General features: G+C 38.7%; 1 protein-coding gene across 1 annotated transcript; it reads right to left on the reverse strand.

Annotated features, from left to right (window-relative positions):
* Window positions 1-1352: 1352 nt before the first annotated feature.
* Window positions 1353-15012, reverse strand: parp14rs1 (poly(ADP-ribose) polymerase family member 14-related sequence 1). Its single transcript, XM_042495095.2, has 17 exons — window positions 14835-15012; window positions 14604-14704; window positions 13965-13995; window positions 11171-11458; window positions 9960-10184; window positions 7623-9868; window positions 7113-7343; window positions 6645-6863; window positions 5865-5943; window positions 5397-5552; window positions 5118-5180; window positions 4730-4906; window positions 4344-4562; window positions 3639-4253; window positions 3366-3502; window positions 3102-3276; window positions 1353-2214 (listed from the first exon to the last, which is right to left on the reverse strand). The coding sequence occupies exons 1-17, from the start codon at window positions 15010-15012 to the stop codon at window positions 1931-1933; spliced, it is 5424 nt and encodes a 1807-aa protein (XP_042351029.2). The 3' UTR covers window positions 1353-1930.
* Window positions 15013-15051: the final 39 nt, after the last annotated feature.

A 15051-nucleotide genomic window follows, 5' to 3' on the forward strand; every position in this document is an offset into this window, starting at 1 on the left:
AAATACAAAAGGTGTGCTCAGGAATACTCGCTCTGAATGCCGGAGCACACGCTGGAAAAAACTGGACTTTTCGTGTTGGAGCATCGTTGGAACTGTTTTTATTTTTTTTCAAACAGCACTTCTGTCATATTAGTGTTGAGCATCACATTAGAATTATGAATGCAAGCAAAGGGACCCATCTGGAATGATTATGTTTGAGTTTGAAACAGTTTGTGACATCACAAATTCACAAAAATCCAGACGGCTCGTTTAAAGACACAGATCCTAATTACAGATTGTGTTCACTCCTCTGTGGATTGAGCGTTTTGATACTTTCACTGTATTTATAGTGTACCTATGCCTGCTTTATATTAAAGAAATCTGACTTTTTACAATATGGGACCTTTTAAATAAAATTTTGTTGCCTTAAATGTTTTTGTGACCAGCAGTAGTGTAGCCTTCCATTGCTGTGATACAGAAGGACTAGTGTCAACCCTTATATCTCGGACACAGGAGATAATGGTCAGGGAGACTGTATCTGCACAGATGCAGTAAGACCTGCAGATGGAGCCAGACAGTCCAGCAGAGAACTTCATTTCCATAAACCTCTGTGATAACAAGTCTGTGATTTCCTGGCCTCTCTGTAATAAAAACTCACTTAACAACAAGCATATGAATGTTTTTCTAATGAAAAGTAAATGCATTTTTAATCACCTGTTAAACATTAAATTACATTTTTAAAATCTGAAAAGAAAGCTGATCTTAATGTAAAGGCTTGAAAGTTTGACGGGTTTTACACGAGGAAATCATTGCATATTATAGAAATCTAAGAGTGTTTTTCTTTACTGTAATCTTTCTATATTTCCTTGTTTTTATTTTACTTATACCTCCTGGATCTTTATTTTAGAGCAAGATTACACGTTTATAGAAGTGTGAATTACAAGCGAAGCTTATTTCCCTGAACCAAACATCGGTGTCTGAGTTAATGATATCAGAACCTAAGGGTTTGGAATAAATACATTTGACAGGTAAGCTTAGTGTTTTAAGAGAAAATGGCAACCATTATTATTAACAATGGGGGACGTTGGAAGTCCTGTGTTAGTAAAGAGGGGTGATAAGATGTCTCTTTTATTGATTTGTGGGTTTTTTTGGGTATATTCTACATTTTTGTGGTTCCCTTTTATCATGGTATGAAAATTGCTGTTTAACATGTATGTGATTCAACTGATTGTATAAAAGTAGTGAGAAAATAATAGCAATGGGTTTGACATATTCTGCCTTTCAAAAACATATTAGAGGAACTGTAAATCGATATGTAATGACTATTCATTTTACTATGTATGTTGCTCCTATAGACAAATGCTGGACACAAGTTCATAGCTGGAATAATTAACTTTATTATACAAAAAAACAAAACATTGTGCTAGTATGAACTTTTGTGGTACATGTTTGTTAACTGGAACAGCAGTTACCTTTGCAGGTTTCCCCTCAAAACCTAAAGTAATTGTTAACCTGATATATGCATTCCTACACAGGCAAGTGTTTATTATCTTTTATTATCCCATGATTGCCTGTAACAGTGCAGGTGCTTTCCATCAGTCTCACACCAACTGCAAACAGTGTACAAAGCTCAGTGTGATTACCAAGTGCAAAACATATAGGCAACAATTTGTTTCGACAACCCTCTAATTTTCTTTTCCTTCTCTGATTTTATCTCGCACAGTTATTCTGTAGTATGGCAGAGATATTTCAAGGCACTATATGGATCTGACTTCTAATACTTTCTCTTCTGACTCTTGTAAAGAAAGTACGTACTATATTACAGCAATAATTGGCAATTTAAACCAAATACCTCAGAAAAAAAATATCAGCTGACAATTCGTGGCAAACAGCATTTGAAACAACAACTTACAAATGTAAGGAATTATTTTGCTGTCTCAGTTCATGGCTATCACTTGAATGTAATCAAATATTCAGGACAAGCCTGGCTGTCGTGGAAGATAATGTACATGGTGGGTTTGGCCAGGTTGTCTACAACGCTGTCGTACTTCTGAATGGAGACGGGGCCCTTGGCCGGCGGTGTGATCATGTTTCGTTGTCCAGTGGTGAAATCCCCCGTCAGCACTCGACAAAGGTACATGAACTTCTCGCCATTTTGATTAGGCTTGGAGTAGGTGTCTTGAGCAGAGTAACTGGCATTGACAGCAAAGTATGTGCCATTGCCGTAACAAGCAGCTGAAAGTGGAACAGCAGCAGACAGATACTGAGTTAATCCATGAGATACTTCCTTTAATATATTAGGGGTTAGGGTTGCTTTTATCTACACCAAAAACTGTGTCATTTTCAGATGATATTTCAACATGCTACACTATGGCGTTTTTCAACACGCTATGTAAATGACCCTCAAAAGGTAAAGAATTTCTTTCAGTAAGGTAAAGTTAATGCTAAAGTGACTTCCTGTAAGCTATTAATTTGTAACAGAAACAGATCATTACAGCACAGCTAAGAAAATGGAGGGAAACAGAGAAATGTTTGCACGGAAGTTTCTGATGGTTTCTTATTAAAATAAGCACCAGGCGGAAATGAAAACAAGGTATGGCGTGGTATAAAATGTTTTCTTGGTTTTTGGATATGTATTTTACCTTGTGGTAATTAAGTGTAAACTTAAGTGTGTCACTGTCACAGCATTAATTCTAAAAGCTGCTGATGTACATCAGATAATAAGTTATCATCGCTAACACAGATATGCCTAATTCATTAATGTATATATTTGTGTAATTTGCTTTTGTATACATAGTATATTGTTATGTTTCGTGTGTAAGAGCTGATTTTACTTTTTTGTGTTCCTTCAGCTCTTACGTTGCTGAAGGAACACATCAGTACGCTTGACCATAGTTTGGCCTAGGGTTTGCTACACGCTATACTATGGCTTTTTTCAACGTCAATAACAATTACTTTTTCAGATGATTTTTTCACATACTATACTATGAAGGAACTGAGGTAAAGGCAGAATTCATTGTAGGAAGAACAACAACTAGAAAAACAAGAGCTAAATATAACAGAAATTTAACAGAATATTGCTGCACGAGGCCCAAAGTCCCAAACTTTCAACTAAAACTCACCATTCTTTCCTGCGTAACTCCTGTTGAAGCCGTGTTCGTTAATGTAGGCCACAGTGGTGTGACAGGTACCGTGAAAGAGGCGTTTCTCGTTGTTCTGATGCTTGTTTCTCACCTCCATGTCATGCTTCTTGATCTGTAAGCTTTTCCACAACACAGGGTTCTGGATCCTCTCGATCTAAGAGGAGAGAAAAGAGCATTTTTGACAAGACACGTGACAGATAAAACACGATTCATTGCATACAGTGCACGTTAAATGCAGTCTACCTTAATAACGGGTCGTTGGCATGAGGTCTGGAACAGTTTCAGGACTTCGGTGTGCTCTGCTGTCCCAGCCTTAATGGTGATCGCCTGGCATGAGGTGTTGGCTGGCATTGCATCCCAGTGCTCAGGTGTGTCTTGATCTAGAGGCATAATAAAGTTTATTTTAATTATTTCCAGTATCAACAATTTCTTCCCGAAAAAATAGATCTTATCGAAGACACGGGAGGAGAGTTAGGGCAAATAACATGTTTTCTAATTATCAGAGGAGTATGATACCTTTCAGTCTGTCGATGCGCTTTATCTGCAGGGTGTGTCCCTGGCTATCAGTAGCAGGTCCCTTTGGCATAGTGACTGTGTAGTCTTGACCCTGAACTGTAACTTTTACATTCGGTAGCTTCTTTTCCAATGCTTGCTCAAGCTTGAAGTTGGCCTTTGAATCAAAGCTCTGAAACTGAAGCCCCTGCTTCTGGTACTGCCAGTCTACCACTTTGCTCGCCAGCTCCACTTTTGTCTTCTGCTCCTCCTCATCCCTCACTGCCCTCAGCAGCTCATGGATCTCATGGCTGGCTTTGAGCACATCCTTGCTGAGCCCCTCAATGGTGACTGAGACCTGGGATTTCTTGCTCTCTGTCCTTATTGTGACACCCATGGTCTTCTGGATGTCAACGATGCGCTGGTGGTCTGTGTCGGAGAAGCTAAGGATGGTGTTGTCTGAAATGCAGATGCTGTTTTGTTCCTTAGATAACAGGTCGTTGATCCACTTCTTGGCTGCGTCTACTCTTGCCTGCGATTCGCCACAGATGTGGAAGGAAGCGGGGTCAACTTTCAGAGGCTCGATGACAAAATCGCCATCTTTCTGTGGCTTTTCAGGGCTTCCACTATTAAATAATACTGAAAGAACAAAGATCCACATTAGAATAAACTTTTGTGATTATGGATTAAAAAATATTAACACCAAAATGTAGTCTTCACTGTACTTACATTTAATTTTGGAGCCTATGTTTCCCCAGAAGCCTGTTTTATCTTTTGGATCAGTGGCTTCTCTCTGGTGCATGCTGTTGTAGAAATCTTTTAGCATGGGTGGCTGAAAAATAACTATCCGAATGGTCTTCAAGGGGCTGGAAGTGTTTTGGGTCAACACATCAACCACTGCATCCAACATGGCGTCCGCCACCTGCTGTGCCTGCACATTGCCTTGACCTAGAATGGTAGAGCATTAAGTTACAGACTTTTTGCGAAAAATGTGCACAGGTGTGCAGCAGTCCAAAAAGGCAGAATCTGAAAGAAGATACTAAGGATGCTAGAATTTCTGAGCTTTGAACACGACTACATGAAGATAAATATCAAGAAATCACAAAAAATCTCACCTGTGCCAATGGCAGGAAATGAGACAGATGTGTGTGAGTTTTTCTCACACATTTGAAGTGCATCTTTCACAACCCTTTTGATTTTTATTGGGTCCGTCTGTCCAACCAGGTGGAGGATCTTCTTACACTTGAGGTTGCCTGGCTGGGTTAGTATCATGCCTGGGTTGGCCTGGGCACCTAAAAGTGTACACGGTGGATTTGAATGCTTTTGAACCTGGACAAAAATGGGTCTGTGTGTGTGTGTGTGTATTTAGGCCATACTTCATTTTGGAACAATCTTCAGTTATGAATACAGAATTGGAATAAACATTGACTCTTTATCCAAATTAAAATACAAAGCATGAGAATTGTTATAGTGTGTTAACTCTTTGTGTAAATGTTTCCTTACCGAGTTTTTGGCACTCTGCTTCAACAGCCTGACCAGCTGCATCAAGAATGGCCTTCGATACTCCTAGAGGAGGGAAATATGAAAACAAAAATCATTTTTAAATAGATATGAAATACATATATGAATAAATTGAAAGATATGATTACACGTGGCATTCAAGATTATCAACATGATTGAGCATGGGTTTCACATGTCAAATATATTGCCTAAATATTTACATTAAATGTAGAAAAAAAATTATACATATTTTGCATTTTTGAAACACTCCAGTTCATTTACCTGACTTAAGAGAAAATGACTCATTGGAGGAGTTGACGATGACATCAGTGGTCTCCTTGGTTATGTCTCCTGTGACCACCTGTATAACCACACCTCCCATTTTGGTCTCATGCATTCCTGAGCCCGAGACAACTTTAGAGAAGGGGCCTTGAGACACTAAACGAAAACAAATAATTAAGAGTGGTGCAAAAGCCCATTAAGTTAAAGTGAGTAAAACAATACAGTTTTTTTTTCAGATTAGGCTTTGCAATGCTAAGATTTGACTGCTTATTTTTTTAAATAAATCCTTGTGAATTTTTTGGGGTTGTTTTTTTTAGGTGTATAAGTACACTTTTTGAGTGCTTCACTACATAATATGGAGTGGAGCACTCCAGTGTTCAGAAAACTGTTATTGTAGTGCTTACACATTTCTCATTACACATTATATTTTTTCATTGCATATTAAAATGTTGCAACAAGGTTGCCCACCTTGACTTTGTGGAGAACTCATGGGCATCGTACCACCTGAGGCATTTGGGAATTTCTTCATGAATTCATCACCAAAGACCTGGAGACAGAATCACACAGATACTTGTTAACAAAACAGTTACAACATACAGAAGTCACACACTCAGCTGATTGCCTCTTGTAAACTGTGCTATAGTGGAGAGCTATAACTTGTTAACTGTGCTATAGTGGAGAGCTATAACTGGTTAATAATACTGATATGTCATTAAAATTACAATTCTTAAGATTTTCATAAAATCAAATCATAACTATTTATGGTTGGCTTTTTTCTTTGCAACTCTTTACATAGTCATTTTCATGATTAGTGGCAGGGTCTGCCATTCCCATCCAGGATTCACAGGAAAAGATGCATGCATGTAATACAGTGTTACTGTTTCTTTTATGTCATTATTCACAGACTCACAGTTTAATGTTCTGTTTTTGTCAAAGTGGCTGTTCAGTGTTTGCTGCCTCCAGATTTCTGGGGCTTGAAGTATTTGTAGCATTATAATGAACAGAAGTTGCTGTTCCCACCAGTAACAACAGATTTCACCAAATCAACCAGGGCCATAATCTTAAAGATTATAATTTTAAAGGTATACTATGAAGAAATCCTACTGTTGGTTAACAATATTCAAAATACTTTATATATTGTTTTGGGGAAAATTCTGCATAGTATACCTTTAAGTTCATCTCACTGTTAAATTTTTACTTTAGCACAAGGGGCTTGAAAATACTACGAAGCATGTTTTCTGTCCTTACCTTGATAGTTGATGCATCTCCTGAGTAAAGGATGATCACAACCTTCTTCAAGTGCTTAGGTTGTCTCTTGCTAAATGCTAAGATTTCGTCCAAAATCAATGAGGCTGCAAGGTCTTTTGGGAAACCCAGGTTTCCTGTGCCGATGGCAGGGAAGGATATTGAGGTCAGACCACTGTCTTCTGCCTTGTCCAAGCAATCCTTGAAAATGCCACTCAAGGTCTGGAAGGCAAAGCATAAATGATATTAATATCTGGGCACAAAATGTTTAAGATATGACCTGGGACCTCAAACAGAGCAGACAGTAGCTGAAAGCAATATGTCTTGTGTTACACATATTAGTAAAGTAATGTTTTACATTCAGACAATAAAAGAAAAAATGTGTAGGTCTTCCTTAGATCAAAGACTTTTCACCATATTCAGTTCAGAGACATCATTTAACCCATGATATACATAATGGTACACTTTTACCTTTTCAGCTGTGCCTTGTCCTTTGTCCCAATGAGGTGCAACTGCATGAAAGACTTGTTTGCTTATCAGGTTGCAGCCCTCAGTAACAATGACCTCACCAACATTTCCATGAGCCTTATTTGCAGTTACCAACTGCTGAAGATTGGGTCCGGCCGCACCCAAGATGGCATTTGAAACTGCCCCTCTGTTCAGGTTGAGATCTTCAGATGCAGTATTAACGGTCACCTCCGTCTAGGAATGTATTAGCATAATTTTATCAGTCACATGTCCTTCATTCCACAACATCTTAATATTTTAAATCATAGAGCAAACAAATGTCAGTGTCTTAAATATCAGTCAGAAAAGGATCAGTCAAGATCTACAGGACCACATTAAATGCATGGTGATACTATAAAGATAGAGGACAGGGTCAGTAGTATATGCTACATACTCTAGCAATGTGTCGTCCCTATTTAGGAATGTTTCAATCTTAAACTAAAAAAGTAAAGGATGATAAGAAATTTAAATTACCGTGGCATTCTCTATATGTCCTTTCATGAGAGTGACGCCCAAGCCCTCTGAGGTCTGCACTTCAACCAAGCAGTCAGCAGATCCAACATGTTTCACAGTGTCAGACTTGGTGGTTTGCGTAGGGAGATTTGGTTGATTAAGACTAATACCATGATTCCCAAACTCTCGTCTGACAGCTGCTTCCATAGCCTGAACAGTGCTGTCGTCATTGTTCACCAAATGGATCTTCTTCAGGTTGATGTCATCATACTCATCACAGTGCTCCTTCACTGCTTTGATAATGGTGTCTGCACATAACTGGAGAGAAAAACCAAGGTTTTTGCTGATGGCGGGCAGAGCCACAGAGGCGCAGCTGTGTTCTTCAGCAAGTTGCAAGCTTCCTTTGACGGCATTTTTTAACAGCGCCACAGACCTCTGGGGATGAGCAGGGTCAAACTTGGGTCCCACTGCATGGATGATGTTTTTGCAGTAAAGCTGTCCCCCTGCACCAGTTATGACACATTCTCCAGGCCTGAGATGTCCTTTCGCATTAATTAGTCTGTCACATTCATCCTGCAACTGAGGGCCAGCAGCCTTAAGAAGTGCCCCTGAAAGACCACCACTATGTTTTAAGACTGTATTAGAAGCATTGATAACTGCATGGACTGGGTAGCTGCACATATCTGCCTTGAGAACAGCTATTTCCACTCCATCAGCTGTATGAAGCTGATATACATGCTTTGATACTTGCCCTCGGGCCAAGTCGTCCTGTCCTCCGCTCGTCTCATTAACCAGCTGCACCAGGCAGCCAGTTTCATTCAACAGTGAGGAAACATACATAGCTTCTTTATCCTGGAAGAACTTCTTCACACTAGGCAAGGAGACCTTTAAACCTTCAAAGACCAACGAAGAGACCAGGTTTTCAGCCAAGGTCTTGCCCTCTGTGACATCAACTCTAGAGCCACTAAGACAGACAGCCTCCTTTTTATAAGACACCTTCACTTTGTCTTCCACTTGCTCCAACCAATATGTGTCAAGTTTTTTAATGTATTCAACTATGACATTAGCCTTGACCACAACTGTCTCTTCAACTTGAGCGTTCTGCATTAAGAAGTCAGCAATTTCACTGCTAACCCTTGTGACACCGTCCTTGTGGCCAGACACCACGACTTGTTGATTAGTGGTCTGGATTCCAATTCTTCTGCATGACTCATTGTCGGCATTCTCTAATTCAGAGACCAGGTCCTGCCACTCTGGCTTGTCCAGGACATTACTGTCTTCAACATCAATGTATTGAGATATTAGCAGACCCCGCAGATGCTCCTCAGCATCATTCAGATCTCTGTCAGAAACAGCAAGGAGTTGCAACCTGTATGCATTGATCTCAAAAGCTGCATTTATCCCTTGGGATATGAGGAGAGCATCTGTAAGCTCCTCTTGTTGTTCATCCTTCAACAAGTCAAGAACATAGTTATCTAATTCTAAATTCTGTCGTTTTAATGCAAACATTGCATCATATATGACTTTGCTTGCTGTCAAAATCTCATCCCTCAAGCCAGTAACTATCAAATCTGGACTGTCTTTTCCATATGACATTTTGAGGTCTGGGTAGACATGTAGCAGCTTGTCCTGAAGACCATTTTGACACAGGATGTGGAAAATTGATGGTGACAAGTTGATCTTTTGGGTCACGCTAAATTTCTCCCTCTGCACCCTTTTGGCAATCTTGCTTACGACTTCACAAAGAGTCTGCTCTAGTCTATTGACATCAGCCACCAGGCCACCCACTAATAAGAAACCATTGGCTTTATCGGGCACAACAACCACATCTTCATTCAGTAGCGCCTGCTCGATCTTCACCTCAGATTCTTCCCATACCTCTGGCTCTGGCTGAAGCTTCAGGGATTTGAATTTTGACAGAGCTTGTGCAAAGGCTGACTTTACAGTGTCTCTCCACTCTTTGATGATGACTTTGGCATCCTTTTGCTGTAGTAGTGAAGATACAGGGCTCAGGCACACAGTTGGCTGGTTGAGGTTCACGTTGCAGAAATCTTTTGCCAGCTGACTTTGAATGGCCTCTGCTTCTGACTGATTGTCATTTAAGTATTTCCAGACAGCATAGTCAATGGGTTCAGAGACAGCAGCAGGGAGTTTTAGTGGGGGTTTGTCCTTGCCGTAGAGGGCTGTTCCCAAAGATTTATAGTAAGGATAAACTTTGATCTCTTCATGCTTGATGTGATGCTTTTTCTTAATGATTTTCTGAACGGCTATGGAAAGAACAATTGCATAATCAGAGGTTGCCACCTTTATATGAATTCTTGACAAAGTAATATTTAACGGGTACTCTAAATGCACTACCTTTATGGTCTTTGAAGGTGATGATGGCAGACTGTTCTTCTTCAATAAGCGCAACATGCTCCACTTCCCAACCTGCATTTTCTAAATAAAGGCTGAGGACGTCCTCACTAAAATTTTGTATGTCTTCGATTAGAACAAGCTCTGTGACGCCGAGAGGCCGTACTGATAGTCCTTTCTTCGTAAACGTCCTGTTTTGGGGGCATCTTGTCACGAAATCAGTGTTTTCTGTAAGATAGTGTGAAAGGAAGTTAGGCAATGACACTTTCATAAAATAACACAAACAATAAAAAGCTCTTTGTGCCCTCTTAGAAAAAACACATTAGCCTTTTAGAAGACATTCAATAGGATGAGTTGTTTGGGAAACAAAATAGCAAATAAGCTAAATTAATTAATGGAAAAGGTTTAGTTTCCACACACACACACAATTAGTACACATTGCGTTTGCATCTAAAGCACATGCAAGGACACTAGCTTGCATGCATGCACTCATACCAGCAGCTGACAATATGCTGATGCTTAGATTTTCACAGTAATCCACTGACCAACAGCCAGTGGCAGTAATGTGCTTAAGGGACATAACAATATGACAACAAAGGCAGAAATATATTCATCAAATTTTTAGGCTGCAACTTGGTGAAAGCCCTAAATTGAATCAGGACTTTATTAACAAGAAAAGTCACTAAAGGCACTTTTAATTTTCAGTATAATTTTAAAAAGAAGTACAGTGATTTGCCAGGTTTTATTGTCAGTGCATTGCTTTCTGTAAGTGTATATTGTTTCACATACATCTGAGACATACGTTGGTAAACAGCAACATTATATTGTCTACCAGTATTCAGAATAAGGACACCTCTGTGTTTTTTTTATCTGTGCTGTTCATTAGTTGTCAGTAAAATTGCAAGAATCAAGTAATTTCTCACTAGACTGGAAGTACTAGAAGCAATTTGTTGATGTAATTCTGCTGAGTGTTATGCAGTGTTCGTGTTAGCTGGTGCCATCTGTTGTCTATTAATGTATGGCATGTAATAAATATGTTTTCTCATGAATAAATATTTTTGCAGCATCAGCAGGTGCGCATTATTTCTAAATTCCGAAAAACAACAGAGGTATGCTGGAGAATATAAAGTGGCATCCAAAATTGTTTGTTCAAGAAAAAACCTTGGGATAAACTCAGCATTTTGGACACACATGCACACAGAGTAAATGAGTACCTTTTCCACTCTGGAAAGTCACCACAGCAGAGGAGATGTCAGGAATGACTTCCAAAGTGAAGCTCTGGGTGGCAGCTGGAGAGTCAGGATTCTTTAAAACGTTCTCCACCAGCATCTCCAAAAACTCTTGGTTTAACGTCTCTGGAATGTTTCCTAAAACTGCCGAAGTGCAGCACAGCTCTTCTCCAGCCGCCTCATCATCTCTACCTCCTCTCGCCTCTGTCTGAACATCGACTGCAGGCATGCGTTCATCTGGGCTCGATGTCTTGATGTTTACAGCAACATCCACTGTTAATGAAAAATAAAAAATTAAGTGACTGATCACACATTTCTTTGAGATACTTCAACTGTAAATAACAGCCAACCATGAGAGGAGCTCCTGTTTGTGGGATGTTTATTTCAAGTGTTACCCAAACACACAATTTATTGTGGTGGCCACCCAAATATTTCCCAACACCTAAAAGTAAATCAAGTTTTTCATATATTTTCTTTTAATACTGAAGTGATGCTTGGGTTAGTGCAAGAATCATTTTGCAGCCTTTTCTGCATCTGTCTTGTGGCATTTTGAAGCACAGTGACAGTGGATTTACAGCATACCTGTGCCAACCTAATGATAATCCTGCATTTCAGTGTTTGTATTACATACTGTTATCTATGTATCATTGATAAGATGTGTAGCCTGTCCTAAACAAGACTGTAAAGTTATCACATTTCCTAAAGCAAAGAACATGTGTTTTTGCATGTTTTTATGGCCTATTTACTACTATGAGCTGTCAGCACCCTGCCTGGAGGGAGGGAGGGGAGTGGTTTAATTAGCAGCCATTTTAGATAGCTCATCTGTGACTTAAAACAAGTCAGACGCTCCTGGGCTGTGCTAATTTATTTCCATGTCATTGATGTTTTCATTGCATTTCATCAACTACCCAAATCAAGCAAAAGGGGAGAGGAAAAAAGGAGACAGAGAGAGAGAAAAAGAAAGAGCACAAATGGAGAATTAGGTGGAGAGAACCGAAATTGAAACTTAAATTTCTGCTGATGTAATGTACTCGTGTGGGAGGCTGGTTTAGCCGTCAGCTGTCCTAAACTGGAGCCAAACTGGACCGGTTCAAAGTCCAGAGTGAGAGTGAAGCAGAATGTTGAGTTTGTCAAAACTAAGGCCATCAGTGAAGTGATTTAGTGTATTGTACATATTCAAAAACATTTTGGAAGTTGATTACCCAAAAAAGAAGTTTTTCCAGCATTTTTTTCACATTATTTAAAAGGAAATTTATAAAGTATATGTTAAACAATGTTACAGTTAGGTTTTAGTGTGCTTGTTTCATTACTTACTAACATAAATTTACAGAAAAAAATCTTACTCGAAAAATACTAAGTTCTGGTTTGGCTGACCTGAGAGGGCAAATAATATCTGACCACAGAGCATGAGGCCAACAAATTACTCAAGCTTTGTATCAGATTTACAAGGTTCCTGATTTAGGGAACTGCTGTAATGACAACCACCCCGCCGCATCGTTTCTGCTTTCAATGGCCATCTGGCCAACATATGCAGTAACATGATGTAACCTTTGAACACTTAAAACTGAACATTTTTTTTTATCTTACAGACTAGTAATCAGGAACACATTTCTTTCTGAGTTAAAGGAAAGCCTTTCTGTTTTCACCTCTATTTAGTCTGAATTGTTGGCTGCCAAGTTATACTGATCACATGAAAGTGTTTGGATAGTGCTTGTTATATCTAGATATATTTATTTAAGAAAATTGAGATCAATAATTCAAACAACTTTTTGCTAACTACATGCACAAACATGCACCTAATTAACTTATTTTTAGTAATTCTAGTTAGCATAAACTAACTATAATTATCCCTTGAGGTTGTATGCATCCACTCACCAGTCAAGTTGCACTTAGAGTTCACATCCATGTCTGTGAAACCTGACCTTTGACTTTTGGATATCTAATGTCATCACCCTACCATTTCTTTCCATTAGAAATTTGTGTGAAATTTTGTCAGAATAAATGTATGAATTCTTGAGGTATGGTCAAAGACATGTTTTGTGAAGTTACAGTGACTTGTGACCACCAAATTCTAATCAGTTCATTCTTCGGTCCAAGCGGACGTTTGCGCAAACTTAAGGAAACTCCCTCAACGTGTTCATGCAATATTGCATCCACAAGCATGGGATGGATGCTAAGTCACATTGACCTTCACCTTTGATCACCAAAATTTAATCAGTTTATCCTTGACTCAAGGTGGACATATGTGCCAAATTTGAAAAGCTCCCTAAAGATGTTTTGGGTTCGCGTTCACAAGAATGAGACCAACAAAGTCGTAGTGACCTTGACCTTTGACCACCAAAATATAATCAGTTCATCTTTGGGTCAAAATGGATGTTTGTGTCAAATTTCAATAAATTCCAACACAATGAAAATGTGAATTAAAATATATATATATATATATATATATATATATATATATATATATATATATATATATATATATATATATATATATATATATATATATATTTAAAAATGTCATAATAATAATCAAAAAAGGAAAACACTGACAAAACTGCTCATAGTATATCTGTATTTTTAGCTACCATAAATTCCCTTTACTACATCAGATTTGTGCGTGTGTGTGATTCTGTCTAACATCACATATTGAAAATAAAATGAATTGCTGACATTTCATGTCATCTAACAAAAATTATTGTTATAGAGAAGTATATATATTTATATATGTGTGTGTGTGTATATGTGTGTGTGTGTGTGTGTTTAAATGAGTACTTACATTTGTTGTTGAGTTCATCAGATGGAGCTTCCTGTATAGGAAAAATATTTGTACAATACTTTTTATTAATGACTTCTGGTGTAACAAGTTTCACATGGCACAATGCCCCACATGACTGCTGGTTTGAAAAGAAATCCAGTCAAGCAAATTATCAGTGTTTGTGTCAAGAAATAACTCCCTTACATAATAATGTTTCCCTGTTTTTTTGTTGCTGTTTTTTTTTTTTTACTTCTGGTTATATCCAAACAGCAGTCACTGAGAAGGATGTAAATATCAGCATGCAGCACAGCCTTTGTTTTATGATTACTCACATGACTACCAGTGAGATGGAAGCTGCACAGTTAGCTTTCTATTCTCTTTTACAGCTTATGTCACTCTGATGAGAACAGTACAACCATAAGACTCTGAGAGGGAGTTTCTATAAGCCAAAGATGAGGAACAATTGAATATCATTGTTATTTCATTGCACTTGAGGTTATACCAGGAAGTGAATGCAGAATAAAGGAGTTGAGTAATGGCAGGTTTCACATGCTCCATGATCATAAATGGCTGTAACACTTGCATGTGATAAATGACACTATAACAACATACTCAGGTGGTCTTAAAGAAATATAATTTGTACTGTTTGTACCCACTTACCCGTGTTGTTGTCTCATCTGTAGGTAAGCGCACTGTCATCTTCAACAAGCCTTTATCCAAACTGATCTGATGCGATTCTTTGCACAACACATTTTGTTGGTCTGTGAGAAAGAAAATAAAAAATTCAACGACCCTTAGTACAGAGTTCAACTGATAACAACGGGCTAACTTTTTTGTTTTGTACTGAAAAAGTTACGTCAGCTACGGTCTAGTTTTTCAGGTCAAACTTACCCTCCTCTCTGCGGAAGCGTAGCACCGCCGTCCTGCTGCCGTTTTCATATTCAACCTCACAGTCGCCACCGTTAGATTTCTTACTTTGAAAGTATTTCACCAATTTGTTTTTAAGTCTGGGTACGTTGTTTTCTTCGAGCTCGACGAGCAGAGCATACAAATATGCGTCCGCCATCATCGCTGGCTCAGCACCCTCTGCTCTGCTTTACTTTCAGTT

The sequence above is a fragment of the Plectropomus leopardus genome, chromosome 10 (assembly GCF_026936395.1).
Source record: "Plectropomus leopardus strain MGB_pleo_1.0 chromosome 10, ASM2693639v1, whole genome shotgun sequence".
Taxonomy (NCBI): Eukaryota; Metazoa; Chordata; class Actinopteri; order Perciformes; family Serranidae; genus Plectropomus; species Plectropomus leopardus.